Source organism: Melospiza georgiana, chromosome 29 (assembly GCF_028018845.1).
Source record: "Melospiza georgiana isolate bMelGeo1 chromosome 29, bMelGeo1.pri, whole genome shotgun sequence".
NCBI classification, from domain to species: domain Eukaryota; kingdom Metazoa; phylum Chordata; class Aves; order Passeriformes; family Passerellidae; genus Melospiza; species Melospiza georgiana.
Genome location: NC_080458.1, coordinates 6,664,823 through 6,686,459, shown reverse-complemented (window position 1 = coordinate 6,686,459; position 21,637 = coordinate 6,664,823). Strand labels below are relative to the sequence as shown.

Sequence of the window (21,637 nt, the reverse complement as noted above, 5' to 3'; positions counted from 1 at the left end):
TTGGGGGGATTCTGTTCCATTTGGGGGGTCCAGCCCCTCCAGACCCATTTTAGGAGGGGCACATTCATCTCCCAGCCCTGTCAGAGCTTTTGGGGGGGCTCAGAGCCTTTGGGGGGGATCTCTACTCATTTTTGGAGGTCTCTCCCCATTTTGGGGGGGGTTCATCCCCATTTCGGGGTCCCTCCCAGCCCATCTCCCTCCCCTCCCCCCCGCTCCCCTCCCTCCCATCGATCGGGAGCGAATCCCGGGATTTGGAAATGTCAGGATTTGCCTGGGATCGATCGGGGGGGGGGCGGGACCCTCCTGCTGCCCCTCCCCCCCCAACCCAGCCCAGGGCGGGATCTGGGGCGATTTTGGGGCGATTTAGGGATTTGGGGTCGATTTTAAGGCGATTTGGGCGATTTGGGGGCAATTTGGGGAGGGAGGAATTTGGGGTCCATCCCCTTCCCCCCAGCAATGGGGAACCCCCAAACCCTCCCGTCCTTTGCGGAGGACGGGGGGTTCCAGCACCCCCCAATACCCCGAAATGGGGCTGGGGGACCCCAAAATGGGGCTGGGGGGACACAGTTGTGCATTTACACACCTGTGCACACTCAGCCCGTCCCCCCCCACAGCTCTGCTCAAATGTCAGCGCTCGGCGGCGTCACACCCCCCCCCCCCCCAACCCCGGCTGCGGGAATTGGGATCAACAGCAGCTGAATCCCAAATAACCCATCCCGAATAATCCATCCCGAATAACCCATCCTGAAATCCCAAATAACCCATCCTGAATAATCCATCCCGAATACCCATCCCAAATAACCCATCCAAATCAAATCCCAAACCCATCCCAAATAACCCATCCCAAATAACCCATCCTGAATAACCCATCCCGAATAACCATCCCAAATAAGCCACCCTGAAATCCCAAATAACCCATCCAAATAACCCATCCCGAATAATCCATCCGAATAACCCATCCCAAAATAACCCATCCCAAATAGATCCTGAATAACCCATCCTGAATAATCACCCTGAAAATCCCCAAATAGCCCAAATGCCAAATAACCCATCCTGAATAATCCATCCCAAAAATCCCAAATAACTCATCCCAAATCCCAAATAGCCCATCCCAAATAACCAATCCCAAAGAACAGATCCCAAATCCCAAAGAACCCATCCAAAGAACCAATCCCAAATAACCCATCCCTAATAACCCATCCCAAATCCCAAAGAAGGAATTCCTAATAGTTAATCCTGAATAATTAATCTTAAATCCCGAATAAATGGGATTTAACTCAGTCCTGATCGTGAGGGGGGGCAGAAATCCTAAATAAACACCCCACCCTAATTGGAATTCCTGTCACCTCCTGAATCCCAAAGAATGAATCCCAAATAATTAATCCTAAATAATTAATCCTAAATAAACAATCTTAAATACCAAATAAATGGGATTTAACCCTGTCCTGACTGCTCAAAAATCCTATAAAAAACCCCTGAGCGCCCCCCCCGCCCTAATTGGAATTCCCGACACCTCCCAAATCCCAAATCCCGAATAAAGGAATCCCAAAGAATGAATCCCAAAGAATGAATCCTAAATTAGGAATCCTAATTAATGAATCCCAAGTAAATGGGATTTAAATGCATAGGGGGGGAGGAAATCCTAAACCCCCCCCCCGCCCTAATTGGAATTCCTGACACCTCCTGAATCCCAAATCCCGAATAAAGGAATCCCAAAGAATGAATCCCAAATAATTAATCCTAAATAATTAATCCTAAATAAATAACCTTAAATGCCGAATAAATGGGATTTAACCCAGCCCTGACCACGGGAGAGGGGGGAAAATAAATCCTAAAACTCCCCCCCCGCCCTAATTGGAGCTGTCGGCACCTCCTGAATCCCAAATCCCAAAGAATGAATCCCAAAGAATGAATCCTAAATGAGGAATCCCAAAGAATGAATCCTAAATAAGGAATCCTAAATAATGAATCCCAAATAAATGGGATTTAAACGTGGGGGTTGGAAATAAGTCCTAAACCCCCCCCCGGGGAAAAACCCCCCCGCCCTAATTGGGGATGTATCGGGGCTCCCGACACCTCCTAAATCCCAAATCCCAAAGAATGAATCCTAAATAGGGAATCCTAAATAAATGGGATTTAAACTGCGGGGTGGAAAATAAATCCTAAAATAAATCCTAAACCCCCCCACCCCGGGAGAGCCCCCGCCCTAATTGGAATTCCCGGCACCTCCCGAATCCCAAATCCAAAGAATGAATCCCAAATAAGGAATCCCAAATAAGAAATCCTAAATGACGAATCCCAAATAAACGGATTTAAACGTGGGGGTTGGAAAAATAAATCCTAAAAAACTCCCCGGGAGAACCTAATTGGAATTCTCGGCACCTCCCGGATCCCGAGTAAACGAACCCGAAATGACAAATCTAAATGCCAAATCCTAAATGATGGATCCCAAATGAGCGGCGCTGGCCGCGGGTTTAACCCGACCCCATCCATCTCCCGGCCCGAGCGGGGGAGGGAAAAATAAATCCTAAAAACCCCCCGGGAAAAGCCCCCGCCCTAATTGGGGCTGCGGACACCGCCTGAATCCCAAATGCCGGGGCAGGAATCCAAATGAGGAATCCCAAATGAGGAATCCCAAATAAACGGGATTTAAACGTGGGGGGTGGAAAATAAATCCTAAAATAATCCTAAAAAACCCCCCCGGGAAAAGCCCCTCCGCCCTAATTGGAATTCCCGGCACCTCCCGAATCCCAAATCCCAAGAATGAATCCCAAATGAGAATCCCAAATGATGAATCCCAAATAAACGGGATTTAAACGCAGGCGGGGAGGGGAAATAAATCCTAAATAAATCCTAAACCCCCCCCCCGCCCTAATTGGGGCTGCAGACACCGCCTGAATCCCAAATGCCAGGGAAGGAATCCTAAATGAGGAATCCCAAATGAGGAATCCTAAATGAGGAATCCCAAAGAATGAATCCTAATTAATGAATCCTAATTAATGAATACTAAATAAATGGGATTTAACCGGGGAAGGGGGGGATAAATCCTAACCCACCCCCCCCCCCGCCCTAATTGGAATTCCCGGCACCTCCCGAATTCCAAACCCCACAGAATGAATCCCAAAGAATGAATCCTAAATGAGGAATCCCAAATGAGGAATCCTAAATGAGGAATCCCAAATAAACGGGATTTAACTCGGTCCTGACCGCAGGGGAGGGAAATAAATCCTGAAAAACGACCCCAAGAGAGCCCCCTCCGCCCTAATTGGAATTCCCGGCACCTCCTAAATCCCAAATCCCAAAGAAGGAATCCTAAAGAAGGAATCCCAAGAGCGAATCCTAAAGAATGAATCCTAAATAAACGGGATTTAACCGTGGACGGGAGGGGGGAATAATCCCAAAAACCCCCCCGAGAGAGCCCCCCCTGCCCTAATTGGGATGGATCCCCCACCGACCCAGATCCAAATAACCAACCCCAAATAACCAATCCCAAATAACCAACCCAAATAACCCAACCCCCCAAATAACCACCCCAAATAACCAATCCCTAACCAACCCCAAATAACACCCAACCCCAAATAACCAACCCCAAATAACCAATCCCAAACCAACCCCAATCACCAACCAAATAACCCAACCAACCCCAATAACCAACTCCAAATAACCAACCCCAAATAACCCAACCCCAAATAACCCCAATACCCCCAAATAACCAATCCCAAATAACCAACCCCAAATAACCAACCCATCCCAAATAACCAACCCAAATAACCAACCCCAAATAACCAATCCCAAAGAAGGAAAATAACCAATCCCAAAGAAGGAATCCCAAATGTTTAATCCCAAATGTTTCATTCCGAATCCCAAATAAACGGGGTTTAACCGGTCCTGATCGCGTGGGGCGGGGGGGATCCTACAACCAGCGTGGCCCCCTCAATGTCCCCAATATTGTCCCCCGACAATGTCCCCCCACTGGCCCCCCATGTCCCCCATTGCCTCTCAGTGTCTCCCCCAGTGTCACCCCAATGTCCCCGCAGTGTCCCCCGTTATCCCCCTTATTGCCCCCCCAGTGTCACCCCAATGTCCCCGCAGTGTCCCCCATTATCCCCCTTATTGCCCCCCCCAGTGTCCCCTCGGTGCCCCCCCCGTGTCACCCCAGTGTCCCCCATTATCCCCCTTATTGCCCCCCCAGTGTCCCCTCGGTGCCCCTCCCGTGTCACCCCAGTGTCCCCCCAGGGCTGTCACCCCCCCTTGAATCTGTCACCCTCCCCAGTCTGTCCCCTCCCGACCTGTCACCCCCCGAATTGTCCCCCCCATGTCCCCCCCGGATCTGTCACCCCCGCTCTGTCACCTCCATGTCCCCGTCGCGATTTGTCACCCCTGAATCTGTCACCCCCGTGTCTTCCCCCCGATCTGTCACCCCCGGATCTGCCCCCCCATTTCCCCCCTCTCCCATTTGTCACCCCTCAATCTGTCACCCCCCGATTTGTCACCCCCATATCCCCCCTCCCTTTGTCACCTCTGGATCTGGATCTGTCACCGCCCCCCCACCCCCGTTCTGTCCCCCTCCGATCTGTCACCCCCATTTCCCCCCCCACCCCGGGCCTGTCACCCCCCGATTTGTCACCCCCATGTGCCCCCTCCCTCATTTGTCACCCCTGAATCTGTCACCCCCCCCCCCAGTTCTGTCACCCCTCCGCCGATCTGTCCCCCCCCCCGCTCCCGGTGTGTCCTGGGTGGCAGCTGGGGACCGAGCTGGGGACAGAGCCGGGGACAGAACCACGGACAGAACCACGGACAGAGCCGGGGACCCGAGGTGGTGGCGCTGTCCCCGCCGTGGGGACACGGAGCCGATGCGTTATTCATGGGCTGGGCCCGGCCGCCACCGCGGGGGGGGCGATGTCGCCTGTCCCCAACACCCCCCCCCGGCACCGAGAGCGTCTGTGGGGGACACAGAGGTGACAAAGGAGGGGGACACCATTGTCACTTGTCCCCAAACCCCCCCTGAGGGTCTGGGGGGACACAGAGGTGGCAAAGGAGGGGGACACCATTGTCACTTGTCCCCAAACCCCCCCTGAGGGTCTGGGGGGACACAGAGGTGGCAAAGGAGGGGGACACCATTGTCACTTGTCCCCAAACCCCCCCTGAGCGTCTGGGGGGACACAGAGGTGACAAAGGAGGGGGACACCATTGTCACCTGTCCCCAAACCCCCCCTGAGGGTCTGGGGGACACAGAGGTGACAAAGGAGGGGGACACCATTGTCACTTGTCCCCAAACCTCCCCTGAGCGTCTGGGGGGACACAGAGGTGGCAAAGGAGGGGGACACCATTGTCACTTGTCCCCAAACCCCCCCTGAGCCTCTGGGGGGACACAGAGGTGACAAAGGAGGGGGACACCATTGTCACTTGTCCCCAAACCCCCCCTGAGCGTCTGGGGGGGACAGAGATGGCACAGCGGGGAGGGAAACTGAGGCACGGATGGGACGGACCCACGCAGAAGGGGGCGAGACCCCCCCAAATCCGGTGTCACCAACCGAGGGACCCCAAAAATGCGACCGGACCCCCCAAATCGGGTGCCACCAATTGAGGGACACCAAAAATGGGGCTGAGACCCCAAATTCGGTGACACCAAATGAGGAACTTCAAAAATGTCCCCGAATCTGGTGACACCAAATGGGGGACCCCAAAAACGGGACTGAACCCCCCCCAAATCGGGTGACACCGACGGAAGGACCCCAAAAATGTCCCCAAAACCCCTCAAATCCCAGCGCCACCAAATGTGGGACCCCAAAACTGAGACCGACCCCCTCAAACCACAGTGCCACCAACCAGGGGACCCCAAAAATGGGGCTGAGAGCCCAAACTCAGTGACATCGAGTGAAGGACCCCAAAAATGTCACCAAGCCCCCCCAAACCCCGGTGCCACCAACCAAGGGACCCCAAAAAACGGGAGCGAACCCCTCAAGGGACCCGAAATTGTCACCAAACCCCCCCAAACCCGAGTGCCACCAACCGAGGGACTCCAAATCTGTCCCCAAATCGGGTGACACCAAATGGGGGACCCCAAAAATGTCCCCAAACCCCCCCCCCCACGCTCCCCCTCTGTCCCCCACCCCCCTAATTAGCGCTTCCCCCTCTCCTCGCCGCTAATTAATTCTCTCATTAAGGCCGAGGCCACACGCGGGGGTGGCGGTGGCACCGCTGTCCCCTCAATGTCCCCAAGCCGGCCGTAAATCCTGAGCGGGAATCGCGACAGAGCCGCGATTGTCGCGATTGTCGCGATGGATTGTCCCCAAGGGACAGGGAGGGGGAGAAATGGGCGTGGGAGGGGAGAAAATGGGGAAAAATCGGTGGGAAAAATAAAAAAAATGGGTAAAAAACAGATGGGAAAAATAGAAAATTAATTTAAAAATGCATGGGAAGCATAGGAAGGGGTAAGAAATAGGTGGGGGAAAAAATGGGCGAAAATGGTGGGAAAAATAAAAAAAAATGGGTAAAAAATAGGTGGGAAAATAGAAAAGGGGTAAGAAATAGGTGGGGAAATAAAAAATGGGGGAAAATGGTGGGAAAAATAAAAAAATGGGTAAAAATAGGTGGGAAAATAGAAAATAGGTAAAAAATAGGTGGGGAAAATAGGAATGGGTAAAAACCTCATGGAAAATATAGAAATGGGTAAAAAATAGGTGGGAAAATAGAAAATGGGTAAAAAATAGGTGGGAAAATAGAAAATGAATAACAATATATGGGAAGCATAGGAATGGGTAAGAAATAAGTGGGGGAAAATAGAAAATAGGTAAAAAATAGGTGGTAAAAATAGGAATGGGTAAAAATCACATGGAAAATATAGAAATGGGTAAAAATAGGTGGGAAAAGGGGTAAAAAATACATGGGAAATATAGGAATGGGTAAAAAACACATGGAGAAAAGAAAATGGGTAAAAAGTAGGTGGGGAAAATAGAAAATTCATAAAAGAGCACATAGGAAACATAGAAATGGGTAAAAATAGGTGGGAAAATGGAAAATGGGTAAAAAAATACGTGGGCAACATAGAAATGGGTAAAACCACGTGGGAAATGTAGAAAATTCATTTAAAAAGCACACAGGAAACGCAGAAAAAAGCACCAAAAAATCCATGTTTGAATGCACGGGAAAGGCAGGAAATGCACCCGAAATACAGCCAAAATACACTGAAAATACACCTAAAATTCACTGAAAATACACCTAAAATACAGCTAAAATACACCTAAAATACACCTGAAATACACTGAAAATACACCTAAAATACAGCCGAAATACACCCAAAATACACTGAAAATACACCTAAAATACACCTAAAATACACTGAAAATGCACCTAAAATACACCTAAAATACACTGAAAATACTCTGAAAATGCACCTAAAATACAGCCAAAATACACCCAAAATACACTGAAAATACACCTAAAATACACAAAAAATACACTGAAAATACACCTGAAGTACACTCACACACACACGAACACATGGATGCACACGCGTGCTCAGTGCTGGCACATGCATGGAGTGAGCACACGTGGGATTTGCACACGCACAGGGTGAGCACGGACAGAGCTCACACCCACCCAGAGCTCACACGCATTCACACACGGGATGCACACGTGAACAGAGCTGGCACACACGGGATCACACACGTGGCCTGAGCTCACACTCACACACAGACGGGGCACACACGTGAACGGAGATCTCACACACACAGAGCTCACGCACACAGGATCACACATGTGGCCTGAGCTCACACTCACACACAGACGGGGCACACACGTGAACGGAGATCTCGCACACACAGAGCTCACACTCACACACAGGATCACACACACAGGATCACACACACATGGCCTGAGCTGACACACGGGACTGTCATACAAGATGCACACACGTGCACAGAGCTCACACACAGAACTTGCACACAGGATCACACACGCAAGGCCTGAGCTCACACTCACACAGAGCTCACACTCACACAGAGCTCACACTCACAGCCTGAGCTCACACACGTGCACAGAGCTCACATTTAGTGCAATCCAACACTCACACACAGATCACACACAGGATCACACACAGGATCACACACAGGATCACACGTGCACAGAGCTCACACACAGATCACACGCAGAATCACACACAGAACCAGACGTGCACAGAGCTCACACGCAGGATCACACACAGACACAGGATTACACACAGAACTTGCACACGGGATCACACGCATGGCCTGAGCTCACACACAGGATGCACAGACATGCACGGCGCTCACACTCACACGGAGCTCACACTCAGAACTCTCACAGGAGGATGCACACGCGTGGCCTGAACTCACACACACACACACAGAGCTCACACTCACACAATGCACACACAGCCTGAGCTCACACACGGGATCACACTCACAGAGCTCACACAGAGCTCACACATGGGATCACACTCACAGAGCACACACTCACACAATGCACACACAGGGCTCACAGACACACAGAGCACACACACAGAACTGTCGCACAGGATCACACACACACAGAGCTCACACTCACACAATGCACACACAGCCTGACCTCACACACACACAGAGCTCACACACAGGATCACACTCACAGAGCTCACACGGAGCTCACACACACACACACACACACACACACAGTTCACACAGGCCCTGAGCTCACTCACTTGCAGAGCTCACACTCACACCTGCCCGGGCCCTTCACTCTCACACCTGCACACTCACACCTGCACACACTCCCCATGCACACTCACACCTGCACACACTCCCCATGCACACTCACACCTGCACATCCACCTTGCACACTCACACCTGCACACACTCCCCATGCACACTCACACCTGCACACACTCCCCTTGCACACTCACACCTGCACTCACGCCTGGCCAGGCCCTGCACACTCCCCGTGCACCCACAGGATCCCCCCGCAGCCGTGCAGACCCCACGTGTGCCCCCCCACTCACACGCGTGTGCAAACCCCCCCAGCTCCCTCCTGTGTGGGACCCCCGGTACCGGGGCTGTCCCCGAGCCCCGGGACGGCCCCAAACCCGCTGTGCCCCATCCCCACGGCCTCGCACACCGGTTGCACACCCGTTGCACACTCACCCCCCCGTGCCCCCCCCGGCGCCGGCCCCTCCCCGCCCCCGCCGTGCCCGGGGCCGTCGGGCGGGGCGGGCGGAGCGGGAGCGGGAGCGGGAGCGGGAGCGGAGCGGGGCTCGCTGCGGGCGCGGCGGCGGCACCGGCCGCAGGTACCGGCGGGGGGGGGACCCGGGACGGCGGGGGGACCCCCGGGAGATCCCCCCGGTGCTGCCGCCCGGGCCGGACCCGCGGGACACGGCGGGGACAGCGCGGGGGGACAAAACCGGGGGGACAACCGGGGGGTGACAACCCCTAAGGGACGATCCCGGGGGGACAAAATCGAAGGGACAATCCCGAGGGGACAATTCGGGGGGGACAATCCCGAGGGACAATCCCGGGGTGACAATCCCGAGGGACAATCCCTGGGGGGACAATCCCGGGGGTGCCGCTCCCCGCGCGTCACTCACGGGAACTTGGGGAGAAGTTGCCCCGCGCGTCGTGGCGGGGCCATCGCGGCTCCATCCATCCCGGTTCCATCCCGGTTCCATCCCGGCTCCATCCCGGCTCTGGTCACGCTTCCATCCCGTTTCCATCCCGGTTCATTCCCGGTTCATTCCCGGTTCCATCACGATTCCACCCCGGGTCCGGTCGCGGCTCCATCCCCGGTTCCATCGCGGTTCTATCCCGGTTCTGTCCCGGTTCCACCCCGCCCTGGTGCCGGTTCTGTCCCGGTTCCGGTGGCGGCTCCCTGGCGGCTCCATCCCGGCTCCGGTTACATCACCAGCTCCCACCCCGGCTCCGGTCCTGGCTGCTGCAGGAGCTCCGCTCTGACTCCGTGTCCGGCTGCGCTCCCAGCCCGTGCCCGCCTCCGCTCCCGGTACCGGCTCCGGCTCCTTAGCACTTCTAGCTCCGGTACCGGCTCCGGCTCCGGCTCCTTAGCACTTCTAGCTCCGGTACCGCCTCCGGCTCCTCCAGCCCCGCCGGCTCCGCTCCGTCCCCTCCGCCAGCGCCGCTCCCGGCCCCGCCCGCGGCCCCAGCCCCGCCGCCGGTCCCGTCCTCGGCCGCAGCCCCAGCCCCGCTCCCGGTGCCGCCGCCGGCTCCGCCCGCAGCCCCGGCCCCGTTCCCGATCCCATTCCTGGATCCCGATCCCATCCCCGATCCCATTCCCGGCCCCGTCTCTGCTCTGGGTCCCATCCCCGGCTCCGCCCGCAGCCCCGGCCCCATTCCCGATCCCATTCCTGGGCTCGTCTCAGTTCCCGATCTCATTCCCGGCTCCCGATCCCATTCCCGATCCCGTTCCTGACCCTATTACCGGCTCCTGATCCCGATCCCATTCCCGGCCCCGTGTCTGCTCTGGGTCCCATCCCCGGCTCCACCCGCAGCTTCTCCGGCCTCAGCCCCATCCCCGCTCCCAATCCCATCCTCGGCCCCATCCCCTCGCTGCGTTTCACCCCCGGCTCCACCCGCAGCTGCAGCCGCTGTCCCCATCCCTGTCCCTGTCCCCATCCCTGTCCCCGTCCCCGTCCCTGTCCCCACCAACTCCAGCTCCATCCCCGCTCTGTCCCCATCCCCATCCCCTAATCTGCCTTTCCCCCCTCTCCCACCGCCACCAGCAGCCCCATCCCTGTCCCCATCCCATTCCCAGCCCCATCCTTGTCCCCTTCCCTGTCCCCATCCCTGTCCCCATCCCCATCCCATTCCCAGCCCCATCCCTGTCCCCATCCCATCCCCATCCCCATCCCATCCCTACCTCATCCCCATCCCATCCCTGCCTCATCCCCATCCCCGTCCCCTCCCCGTCCCCTCCGTCTCTCCGCTCTCCCCGGGCGGCCTCCCGCCGTCTCCGCCGCTCGCCACCATCGCTCCCAAGGGCGACGAGGACCTGCTGGCGCTGGCGGCGTCGCGGCTGAGCCGCAGGAAGCGGGTGGCCGGCGTGGCCATCGGCGTGGCCATGCTGCTGCTGCTGCTCGTGGCCATCCCGCTGCTGGTGCACGGCTCCAAGGCGGCCGCGCACTACGAGATGCTGGGCAGCTGCCGCATGGTCTGCGACCCCTACCCCGAGCTGCCCCCGGCCGCCGCCGCCTCCCCGCCGCCCTTCCTGCCCGGGGCTAAGGGCGAGCCGGGCCGCAAGGGCCGCTCCGGGCTCCGCGGGCCGCCGGGGCCGCCGGGGCCGCGGGGACCCCCGGGGGAACCGGGCCGGCCGGGCCCGCCGGGACCTCCGGGGCCGGGCCCGGGCGGGTACATCCCGTCCTTCTACAGCCCCAAAATCGCTTTCTACGCCGGCCTGAGGAAGCCGCACGAGGGCTACGAGGTGCTGCGCTTCGACGATGTGGTGACCAACGTGGGCAACTACTACGAGCCCTCGAGCGGCAAATTCACCTGCCCCCTGCCCGGCATCTACTTCTTCACCTACCACGTCCTGATGCGCGGCGGGGACGGCACCAGCATGTGGGCCGACCTGATGAAGAACGGGCAGGTAACGGGAGCCCCGAGCCCGGTTTGTGGTTTTGGTTTTCAGCCCTGGTTTTCATTCCTTTTGCAGCCCCGGGTTTGGTTTTCAGCCCTGGTTTTCGCTCCATTCGCAGCCCCGGGTTTGGTTTTCAGCCCTGATGTTCACTCCCTGCTTTGCACCCCTCGGATTTCATCCCCTGCTTTGCACCCCCCGGTTTTCCCCCCTGATTTTGAGCCCCTGGTTTTCTTCCCCCACTTTTCACCCCACGAGCCCCCAGCCCGGTTTTTAGTCCTGCTTTGCAGCCCCCACTTTTCACCCCCCGGGTTTCACTCCCTGGTTTTTATTCCCAGTTTTCAGCCCTGGTTTCGGTTTTCACCCCTGATTTTCACTCCCTGCTTGGCAGCCCCGGTTTGCACCCCTGGATTTCACTCCCCGGTTTTCCCCCCTGGTTCTCAGCCCCGGTTTTCTTCCCCCGCTTTTCACCCCTGATTTTCACTCCCCCATTTGCAGCCCCGGTTTTGGTTTTCAGCCCCGGTTTTGGTTTTCATCCCCTGGTTATCAGCCCCAGTTTGCACCCCTGGATTTCATCCCCTGGTTTTGAGCCCCAGTTTTCATCGCTCGGTTTTCCCCCCTGATTTTGAGCCCCTGATTCTCAGCCCCGGTTTTCACCCCTGATTTTCACTCCCCCATTTGCAGCCCCGGTTTTTAGCCCCGGTTTTCACCCCCCGGTTTTCACCCCCTGCTTTTCATTCCCAGTTTTCAGCCTTGGTTTCAGTTTTCACCCCTGATTTTCACCCCCCCCCCCCGCTTTTCCCCCCTGATTTTGAGCCCTGCTTTTCATCCCTGCTTTTCATCTCTCGGTTTTCACCCCTGATTTTGAACCCCTGGTTCTCAGCCCCGGTTTTCTCCCCCGACTTTTCACTCCCCGATTTTCACCCCCCGAGCCCCCAGCCCGGTTTTCACCCCTCAGTTTTCACTCCCCGGTTTGCATTCCCAGCTTTCACCCCTGATTTTCACTCCCTGCTTTGCAGCCCCCGCTTTGCATCCCTGGTTTTCAGCCTCGGGGGTTTTAGCCCCGGTTTTCAGCCTCTGTTTTCACCCCTGGTTTTCACTCTCCAGTTTTCACTCCCCGATTTTCACCCCTGGTTTTCACTCTCCAGTTTTCACTCTCCAGTTTTCACCCCTGGTTTTCACTCCCCCGTTTTCCAGCTCTGTTTTTTCAGCAGTCTCAGGGTTGTTGTTTTGGCCCACGGTGCTTTTGCTGTTTTGTTTTGGGTGATTTTAGATTCTCACCCGGGTTCAATCCGTTCGTGATTTCCCATCCTCGGCTCTGCTCCATCCCAAATCCCCACATCCCATTTCCCCCATCCAATCCTCCCCCAAATTCCCATCCTCCTTTTCCCATTCCCTGATTTCTCACTCCCAGTTCCTCCCCATTCTCCCATTCCATCCCAAATTCCCATCCAATCCCCTCCATCCCTGGTTCATCCCCCCACAGCCCCATTCCCATTTTCTCCATCCCAGATTTCCCATTCTCATTTTCTCCATCCCAGATTTCCCATTCTCATTTTCTCCATCCCTGATTTCCCATTCCCATTTTCTCCATCCCTGATTTCCCATTCCCATTTTCTCCATCCCAGATCCCCACATCCCATTTCTCCCATCCAAACCCCCAAATTTCCACCCTCCTCCCCCTCATCCCTGATTTCCCATTCCCAGTTCCTCCACCTTTCCCAGTCCCCAAATCCCATTTCCCCCATCCAATCCCATTTTAAATTCCCATTCCCTGATTCCCCATCCCCAGCTCTGTTCCTCCCCAGTCCCACATCCCATTTTCCTCATCCAATTCTCTCCCAAATTCCCATTCCTGATTCTCCTGATCCCATTTCCCCATCCAATCCTGCCCAAATTCCCATTATTTCTCCCCATTCCCAGTTCCCAATTCCTCCCCAATCCTGCCACAAATTTCCCCTCAATCCTGCCCAAGCTCCCACTCTTTCCCCTCTCAAATTCCCATAATTTTCCCCCTCAAATTCCCATATTCCCCCCCCCAAATTCCCACCCTTTCCCTCCTCAAATTCCCATTTTTTCCCTCTCAAATTCCCATAATTTTCTCTCCAAATTCCTACTCTTTTCCCCCCACTCTTTCCCCCCCACTCTTTCCCCCCCAAATCCCCATATTTTCCCCCCAAAATTCCCATATTTTTCCCCCCCAAATTCCCATATTTTCCCCCCCAAATTCCCACATTTTTACCCCCAAAATTCCCACATCTCCCCCCCAAATTCCCATTCCCTTTTTTCCCATCCCAGATTCCCTTTGTTCGCTCATCCCGGACTTTTCCCATCCATTAATTCCGGGAAAATCCAAGAAAAACAAACAAGGATTGATCTGGGGAGGGGTCCCTGGGGGGTTCCAGGGTCGTGGGCAGCAATGAGAGACCCCCAACCCCCCCAGAGACCCCCTGGGAACGGGGAGGGGGAGAAACTGGGAATGAGGGGGGGATTGGGATTGGAAATGGGATTTGGGATTGGAGAATTTGGGATGTGGGAGGATGGGGGAAAATAGGGGAAAAAAAAGGGAATTTGGGGGAGATTGGGAATGGGATTTGGGATTGGGAATGGGGAATTTGGGATGTGGGAAATGGGGGAAAAAAGGGAATTTAGGGGGGGTTGGATGGCGGAAATGGGATTTGGGATTGGGAATGGAAAATAGGGGAATGGAGGAAAGAAAGGGAATTTGGGGGGGATTGGGGGGGATTTAGGGTGGGATTGGATGTGGGAAATGGGATTTGGGATTGGGGATGGGAAATCTGGGGAAGAATGAGAATTTGGGGGGCATTGGATGGGGGAAATGGGATTTGGGATTGGAGAATTTGGGATGAGGGTGAGGAGGATGGGGGAAATGGGGGGAAAAGGGAATTTGGGGGGGAATTGGATGGGGAATCAGGGATGTGGGATTGAGAATGGGGAACGGGGGAAAGAACAGGAATTTGGGGGGGATTGGAGGGGAATTTGGGGGGATTGGATGTGGGAAATGGGATTTGGGATTGGGAATGGGGGATTGGATGGGAATTTGGGGGGATTGGATGCAGGAAATGGGGTTTGGTGCCTTGGGGGGGGACCAGAATTGGGGAGTCAGGAAAGGAGCCAGAGATGGGACCTGGGGGGGTTGGACAGGTGGGGATGGTGCCAGGTGGGGATGGTGCCAGGTGGGGTCAGTGCCAGGTGGGGTCGGTGCCAGGTGGGGTCAGTGCCAGGTGGGGTCAGTGCCAGGTGGGGTCGGTGCCAGGTGGGGATGGTGCCAGGTGGGGATGGTGCCAGGTGTCAGTGCCAGCTGGGGTGGGCGACAGCTCTGTCCCCCCTCTGCCAGGTGGGGTCCCACTGATCTCAGTGGGGTCCCCCATTCCCTCCCTTGGTGGGCGCCAGTGCCAGGTGGGGTGGGTGCCATGAGGTGCCAGTGCCAGGTACGGTGGGTGACACCCGTTATCAGTAACAGCTGGAGTGGGTGACATTTGGCATCAGTAACAGCTGGGGTGGGTGACACACCATGTCAGTGCCAGCTGGGGTGGGTGACACATGGTGTCAGTAACAGGTGGCACGGGTGCCACACGGCGCTGGTGCCAGGTGTGGTGGGTGCCAGGGGGTGCCGGTGCCAGCTGGGGTGGGTGACACACGGTGTCAGTAACAGGTGGGGTGGGTGCCAGGGGGTGCCCATGCCAGCCGGGGTGGGTGACAGCCCCCTTGGCAGGTGCGTGCCAGCGCCATCGCCCAGGACGCCGACCAGAACTACGACTACGCCAGCAACAGCGTCATCCTGCACCTGGACGTGGGCGACGAGGTGTTCGTCAAGCTGGACGGGGGCAAAGTGCACGGGGGCAACACCAACAAATACAGCACCTTCTCGGGCTTCATCATCTACCCCGACTGAAACCGGGACCCCCGGGACACCCCAATAACCGGGACCCCCCAAATACAGCACCTTCTCGGGCTTCATCATCTACCCCGACTGAGCCCGGGACCCCCGGGACACCCCAATAACCGGGACCCCCAAATACAGCACCTTCTCTGGCTTCATCATCTACCCCGACTGACCCCCCAAATTCCAGAACCTTCTCTGGCCTCATCATCTACCCCGACTGACCCCGGGACCCCCGGGACACCCCAATAACCGGGACCCCCAAATACAGCACCTTCTCGGGCTTCATCATCTACCCCGACTGAGCCCGGGACCCCCGGGACCCCCGGGACACCCCAATAACCGGGACCCCCCAAATACAGCACCTTCTCTGGCCTCATCATCTACCCCGACTGACCCCAATTCCAGAACCTTCTCGGGCCTCATCATCTACCCCGACTGACACCCAGCATCCCCCAGACCCCCAGAACCCCCAATAACCGGGATCCCCAAATTCCAGAACCTTCTCGGGCTTCATCATTAACCCTGAGTGACCCCTGGGGCACCGGGACCCCCCCGGTGACAGCGGTGACATCCCCGACCCCCCCCCCCCTCATGGCAGCACCCCCGGGGGGGGCGGGGGGTCCCAGTTTGTCCCAGTCTGTCCCCAATAAAGGCACCGGGGTTGGATCGCAGCTCTGCCTCTGCTGGGGGTGACACAGGGGACAGAGGGGTGACACGGGGGACAGAGGGGTGACACGGGGGACAGAGGGGTGACACAGGGGACAAGGAGGTGGCACAAAGGACAGCGGGGGGGGGACACGGGTGACACGCAGCGAGGGGGGTGGTGGCACCTCCGGGCCGGCCAGAGATGTCCCCACGGCTTTTGTGTCATCCCCGGTGTCACGCCTTGTCACCTCCCCCCCCGGCGGTGCTGGCTGTCAGCGGGGACAGCGACAGTGACGGTGACAGGGACAGGGACAGTGACAGACACCCCCGGCCGTGCGGGGACACTGCCACCCCTGGGGACACGAGATGGGGCGGGGTGGCAGCAGAGCCCGAGCCGGGTGGGACACAGGAACCGCCTGGCCCTGTCCCCAAATCCCAAACTGTCACCACCCCGACCCTGGCCGTGTCACCAGCCCTGTCCCTGTCCCCACCGTGTCACAGCCCTGTCCCCAGCGTGTCACAGCCCTGTCCCCAGCCTGTCACAGCTCTGTCCCCAGCCTGTCACCATCGCCATCTCCATTCCCTTCCCGTCCCTGTCGCTGTCGCCACCTCGTGGCCGCTGCCGGGAGGACGCGGCTCGGGAAGGATTTGGGGAGGGGGCTCAGCCCCGCCGGGACCCCCCAGGACCCCTCAGACACCCCCGGGACCCCCCAAACACCCCCGGGACCCCTCAGACACTCCCGGGACCCCCCAGACACCCCCAGGGTCCCCCCAAACACCCCCGGGACCCCTCAGACACCCCCGGGACCCCCCAGGGTCCCCCCAGACACTCCCGGGTCCCCCCAAACACCCCCGGGACCCCATCCCCAAATGCCCCTGGATGTTCCCAGACCGCCGGACAGGGACCCACCCAAACCCGGGGGTCTCTCATCCCCCCAAACCCGGGACCCCCCCCCAAAAATATCCCAAAGCCCCTCGGAGCCGTCTCTGCTTTATTCCAGGGACTGGTACAAAATGAGGGAGGGTCGGGATTTTGGGGAGGGGGGGTGCACCCCCAAATCCCCAGTGCAGGAATTTGGGGAGGGGGTTGCACCCCCAAATCCCCTCTGCAGGAATTTGGGGAGGGGGCTGCACCCCCAAATCCCCTCTGCAGGAATTTGGGGAGGGGGCTGTGCCCCTAAATTCCCTCTGTGGGGTTTTGGGGAGGGGGTGCAGCCCCAGTGCAGGGTTTTGGGGAGGGGGTGCACCCCCAAATCCCCTCTGCAGGAATTTGGGGAGGGGGCTACGCCTTGGCCCCCGCCGGGACCCCCTGAGCCGCCGTCAGCTGCTGCAGCTTCTGCGTCATCATCTCCAGCACGGCTGGGGGGAGCGGGTCAGGGTACCCCGAAAACGGGGGCACCCCAAAAATGGGGGCACCCCAAAACTGGGGAGGGGTCAGGGGGACATGGGGGAAACCCTGGGAGGGGCGAAAGGGGGACCCAAAAAACGGGGGAGACCCCAAAACCAGGAAGGGAAAAGGGGAACCCAAAAGCAGGGGAAGCAAAACGGAACCCCAAACAAAGGGAGGGGAAAAGGGGACCCCAAAATCTGGAGGGGGGAAAGGGGACCCCAAAATCTGGAAGGGAAAAGGGGACCCCAAAATCTGGAGGGGAAAAGAGGGACCCCCAAACCAAGGGAGGGGTTGGGGATGGGAAGGTCGTGAATGTGGGGAGGGGTCTGGAGGAAAATGGGACAAAGGAGAGGACCCCAAAAGTGGGGAGGGGGATCGGGGACCCTGGGACTGGGAGGGACCCCAAAAGTGGGGAGGGGTCTGGGGGACTGGGAGACTCTGGGACCAGGGGGAACCCCAAAATTTGGGATGGGGTAAAGGGGGGTCAAGGAGGGACCCCAAAAATTAAGGGGGGAAAGGTCAGGGGGTGTCTGGGGGGTCCTGGGGGTATTTGGGGGTATCTGGGGGGGTCCTGGGGGTATTTGGGGGGGGTCCCAGGGGAGTTTGGGCACTCTGGAGGTCTCAGGGGGTATTTGGGGGTGTCCTGGGGGTCTCAGGGGTATTTGGGGGGGGGTCTCAGGGGTATTTTGGGGGTACCCACCCTGTTTCATGGCGTGCTTCTCCTGCAGGGCCAGTTGGATTTTGGGTGTTTTGGGGTGGGGGTCCCGGGGATGTTTGGGCACTCTGGGGGTCTCAGGGGTATTTGGGGTGGGTCTCAGGGGTATTTTGGGGGTACCCACCCTGTTTCATGGCGTGCTTCTCCTGCAGGGCCGGTTGGATTTTCTCCATTTGCCGCGTCAGGAATTCGATTTTGCGCTTGAAAAACGCCCGGGCGTCGTCGGCTGACTGGGAATGGGGGAAAAATTGGGCAAAATGAGGAAAAAATGGGGTAAAATTGGGCAAAATGAGGAAAAAAATGGGGTAAAATTGGGGGGAAATGGGGTGGGAAGGGGAGAAAACGGAGGAAAATTAGGAAAAATTGTGTGGGAATGAGGGAAAACTGGGAAAAATTAAGGGAAAATGAAGAAAAATGGGGTGGGAATGGGGGAAAATGGGAAAATTGGGGGAAAACCAGCGAAAATTAAAGGGGAAATGAAGAAAAATAGGGGGGGAAATGAGGGGAAAATGAAGAAAAATAGGGTGGGAATGGGGGAAATGGGGTGAGGGAAAATTCAGGGTGGGAATAGGAGGAGAGGGAGAAATGGGGTGAGAAAATGAGGAAATGAGGAAAAAACAGGATGGGAAAAGAGGGAAAATAAGGGAAAAAAACATTGGAAAAATACGATGGGAAATGGGGGGAAATAGGGGACAAAATGAGGGAAAAAATGGGGGGAAATATGGGAAAAATGGGGGAAAATGGGTGGGAAATGGGGTGGGAAATAAGGGAAAAAAGGAGGGAAAGAGGGGTGGGAAATAAGGGAAAAAACATGGGAAAAATGGGTCTGAAATGGAGGGAAATAATGGGGGGAAAAAAGGGAAAAAAAGGGGAAAATGGGGTGGGGAAGTGGGGAAGGGGGGAAATGGGATGGCCAGGTGGAAATGGGGGTCCCCAGCCCCCCCAAACGCCCCCTGCCCACCTTCTCCACGTAGTAACCGGTGCCCACGTCCACCAGCACCGTCCGTGTGTCCTGCAGCTTGCCTGGCACGTACATCTGGGGGGGTCATGGAAAACGGGGGGCACAAAGGGGGGCACCCACCCACCCACCCACCATGGGGGTCTGGGGGGTGCCGGGAGCAGCAAAAGGATACAGAGCTGGTGAGAGGCACCAGGAGATCCTTCCCTGTGGAAAGAGGGGGGTCAGGATACCCCAAAACCACCCCAAAATCCCCTCCCCAGGGGCTGATTGGGGTGGGGGGGGCCCCATTGGGGTTTGGGGGTTCCCATTAGGATTTGGGGCTCCCCCATCAGGATTTGGGGTTTAGGAATAATCTCTGGTTTTGGGGACCCCCATCAGGATCTGGGGCTCTCCCCCAGCAACCTCTGGGTTTGGGGACCCCCCTTTGGGTTTGGGGACCCCCTTTAGGTTTGAGGAACCCCCTCAAAATTTCCCCTACCCCCCTCAGGATTCCCATCAAGATTTGGGGACCCTCCCCAGCTTTTGACCCCCCCCCCTTCAGGATTTGGGGGGGTCTCCCCCATAATCTAGGACCCCCCCTTTGATATTTGAGGACCCCGCCGGGTTTTGGGGACCCCCTGAGGATTTGGGACTCCCCCCCAAATCCCAATTTGCCCTCCCTATAATTCACAGACCTCCCAACAGGATTCACAGCTCCCCATCACAATTTGGGGGCTCCCTCCAGGTTTTAAACCCCCCCGGATCCAGATTTGGGGGATTTTGGGGACCCCCCAGTGAGGATTTGGGGTTTTTTTGGGGGGTCTCACCCTCATTGCCCTTGTGCAGCACATTCAGGCACTCCTTGGCCTCCACGAACTTGGTCTGCACCACCTTGAGCTGCGCCAGGGACGAGGAGAGGAACTCCACCTCCTGCGGGGAATTTGGGGGTGTCCAGGGGGTTTGGGGGGGTCCCAGGATTGAGGGGAGACCCCCAGGGTTGGGATTTGAGGGAGGGGGCCCAAAGGGGGAGACTCCCAATGGTCCCAAAGGGATGACGAGGATGCGACGCTTTTTGGGGAGGGGGTCACGGAAATTGGGGTGGGCGCCAAGGGTGGGGGGCACCCGGGGGCTCTGCGACCCTCCCCAAACCCAGAGCCCCCCAAATTCACCTCCTGCCCCTCATGATCTGTGACCCCCGGGCCTCAGGACCCCCAAATCCCCCTCAGAGCCCTCCAAGCCGGGACCCCCAAAATCCCCCCAGCCCTGCTCCAGCCGGGCCCCCCAAACTCCCCTCAGGACCCTCCCCAGACCCCTCCCATCCCCGCATCTCCCCCACCCACACTCCCCCCTCACCCCGTACCGCGACCCCTCCCCTCCGCACGACCCCCAAACCTCCCCCAGAGCCCTTCCCGATGCCCCCGGCACCTGTTCCAGCTGCCCCTTGAGCAGCTCCAGCTGGGGCAGCCCCAGTTCCCCCACGCTCACGGTTTGCGCCATCTTGGAGCGCCCGCCCTCAGCCGGGGCCGCGGCCGCCGCCGCAGCGCCCCCTGGCGGCTCGGAGGACCGGGCACCGCCATTTGTGAGAGCGGCCCCTGGCGGCTCGGAGGACCCGGGAGGGGGGGTGGGTTCTAAGAAAATATTTTTGGGGGGTCCAGGAGAAATTTAGGGGGGGCCTAAGAGATTTGGAGGGGCCCAGAAAGACTCAGGAGGGGTCAGTGCAGAGGCAGCAGCTTTATTGTTGCAAAACAGGCAAAAATAAAAACAAATTTTGTTAAAAATTTTGTTAAAATTCTGTTAAAATTAAGGCAGTTCTGACCCTCCCCTCTCCCTTCAGACACCCCAAAAATCCCCGCGGGGTGGGAGCCCCAAAATTGTCACCAGAGGCAATGGGGGGACCCCAAAATTAACAAATGGGGAAGTCCAGAGGCCACAAGTGGACCCCAAAATGCCCCCCAGGCAATGGGGGCACCCCCCAGTTCTCCCCTATAAATAATGGGGGGACCCCAAAAACAACTGGAATCCCCCCCGAAAATTCACTCCAGGCAATGGCGGAACCCCAAAAGCACCAAAGGGACCCCAAACCTTCACTCCCGGCAATGGGGGAACCTCAAAGATGACAAAGGGCCCCCAAACCCTCAGTCCTGACAATGGCGGAACCCCAAAAGCACCAAAGGGACCCCAAACCTTCACTCCAGGGCAGCTCTCTCAGAAATGGGGGGACCCCAAAGATGACAAAAGGACCCCAAACTTTCCCTCCTGACAATGGGGGAAACCCAAAGATGCCAAAGGGATCCCGAACTCTCACTCCAGGCAATGGGGGAACCCCGAATCTTCACTCCTGGTAATGGAAGAGCCCCGAAGGGACCCCAAACCCTCACTCCAAGCATTGGGGGGACCCCAAAGATGACAAAGGGATCCCAAACCCTCACTCCCGGCCATGAGGGAACCCCAAAAGCACCAAAG

At 57.3% G+C, this 21,637-nt stretch overlaps 2 protein-coding genes across 2 annotated transcripts; one reads left to right on the top strand and one right to left on the bottom strand.

Moving 5' to 3' along the window:
* The first annotated feature begins 11,064 nt into the window (after nt 1–11,064).
* Nucleotides 11,065–15,768, top strand: C1QL4 (complement C1q like 4). The gene is made up of 2 exons (XM_058042209.1): nt 11,065–11,589; nt 15,314–15,768. Exons 1-2 carry the CDS (start codon nt 11,065–11,067, stop codon nt 15,491–15,493), a joined length of 705 nt encoding a protein of 234 aa, XP_057898192.1. The 3' UTR covers nt 15,494–15,768.
* Nucleotides 15,769–17,104: 1,336 nt separating this feature from the next.
* On the bottom strand, nt 17,105–20,698 carry PFDN5 (prefoldin subunit 5). Its single transcript, XM_058042071.1, has 6 exons — nt 20,600–20,698; nt 20,002–20,104; nt 19,368–19,399; nt 19,196–19,270; nt 18,359–18,464; nt 17,105–17,488 (listed from the first exon to the last, which is right to left on the bottom strand). The coding sequence occupies exons 1-6, from the start codon at nt 20,669–20,671 to the stop codon at nt 17,412–17,414; spliced, it is 465 nt and encodes a 154-aa protein (XP_057898054.1). The 5' UTR covers nt 20,672–20,698; the 3' UTR covers nt 17,105–17,411.
* Nucleotides 20,699–21,637: the final 939 nt, after the last annotated feature.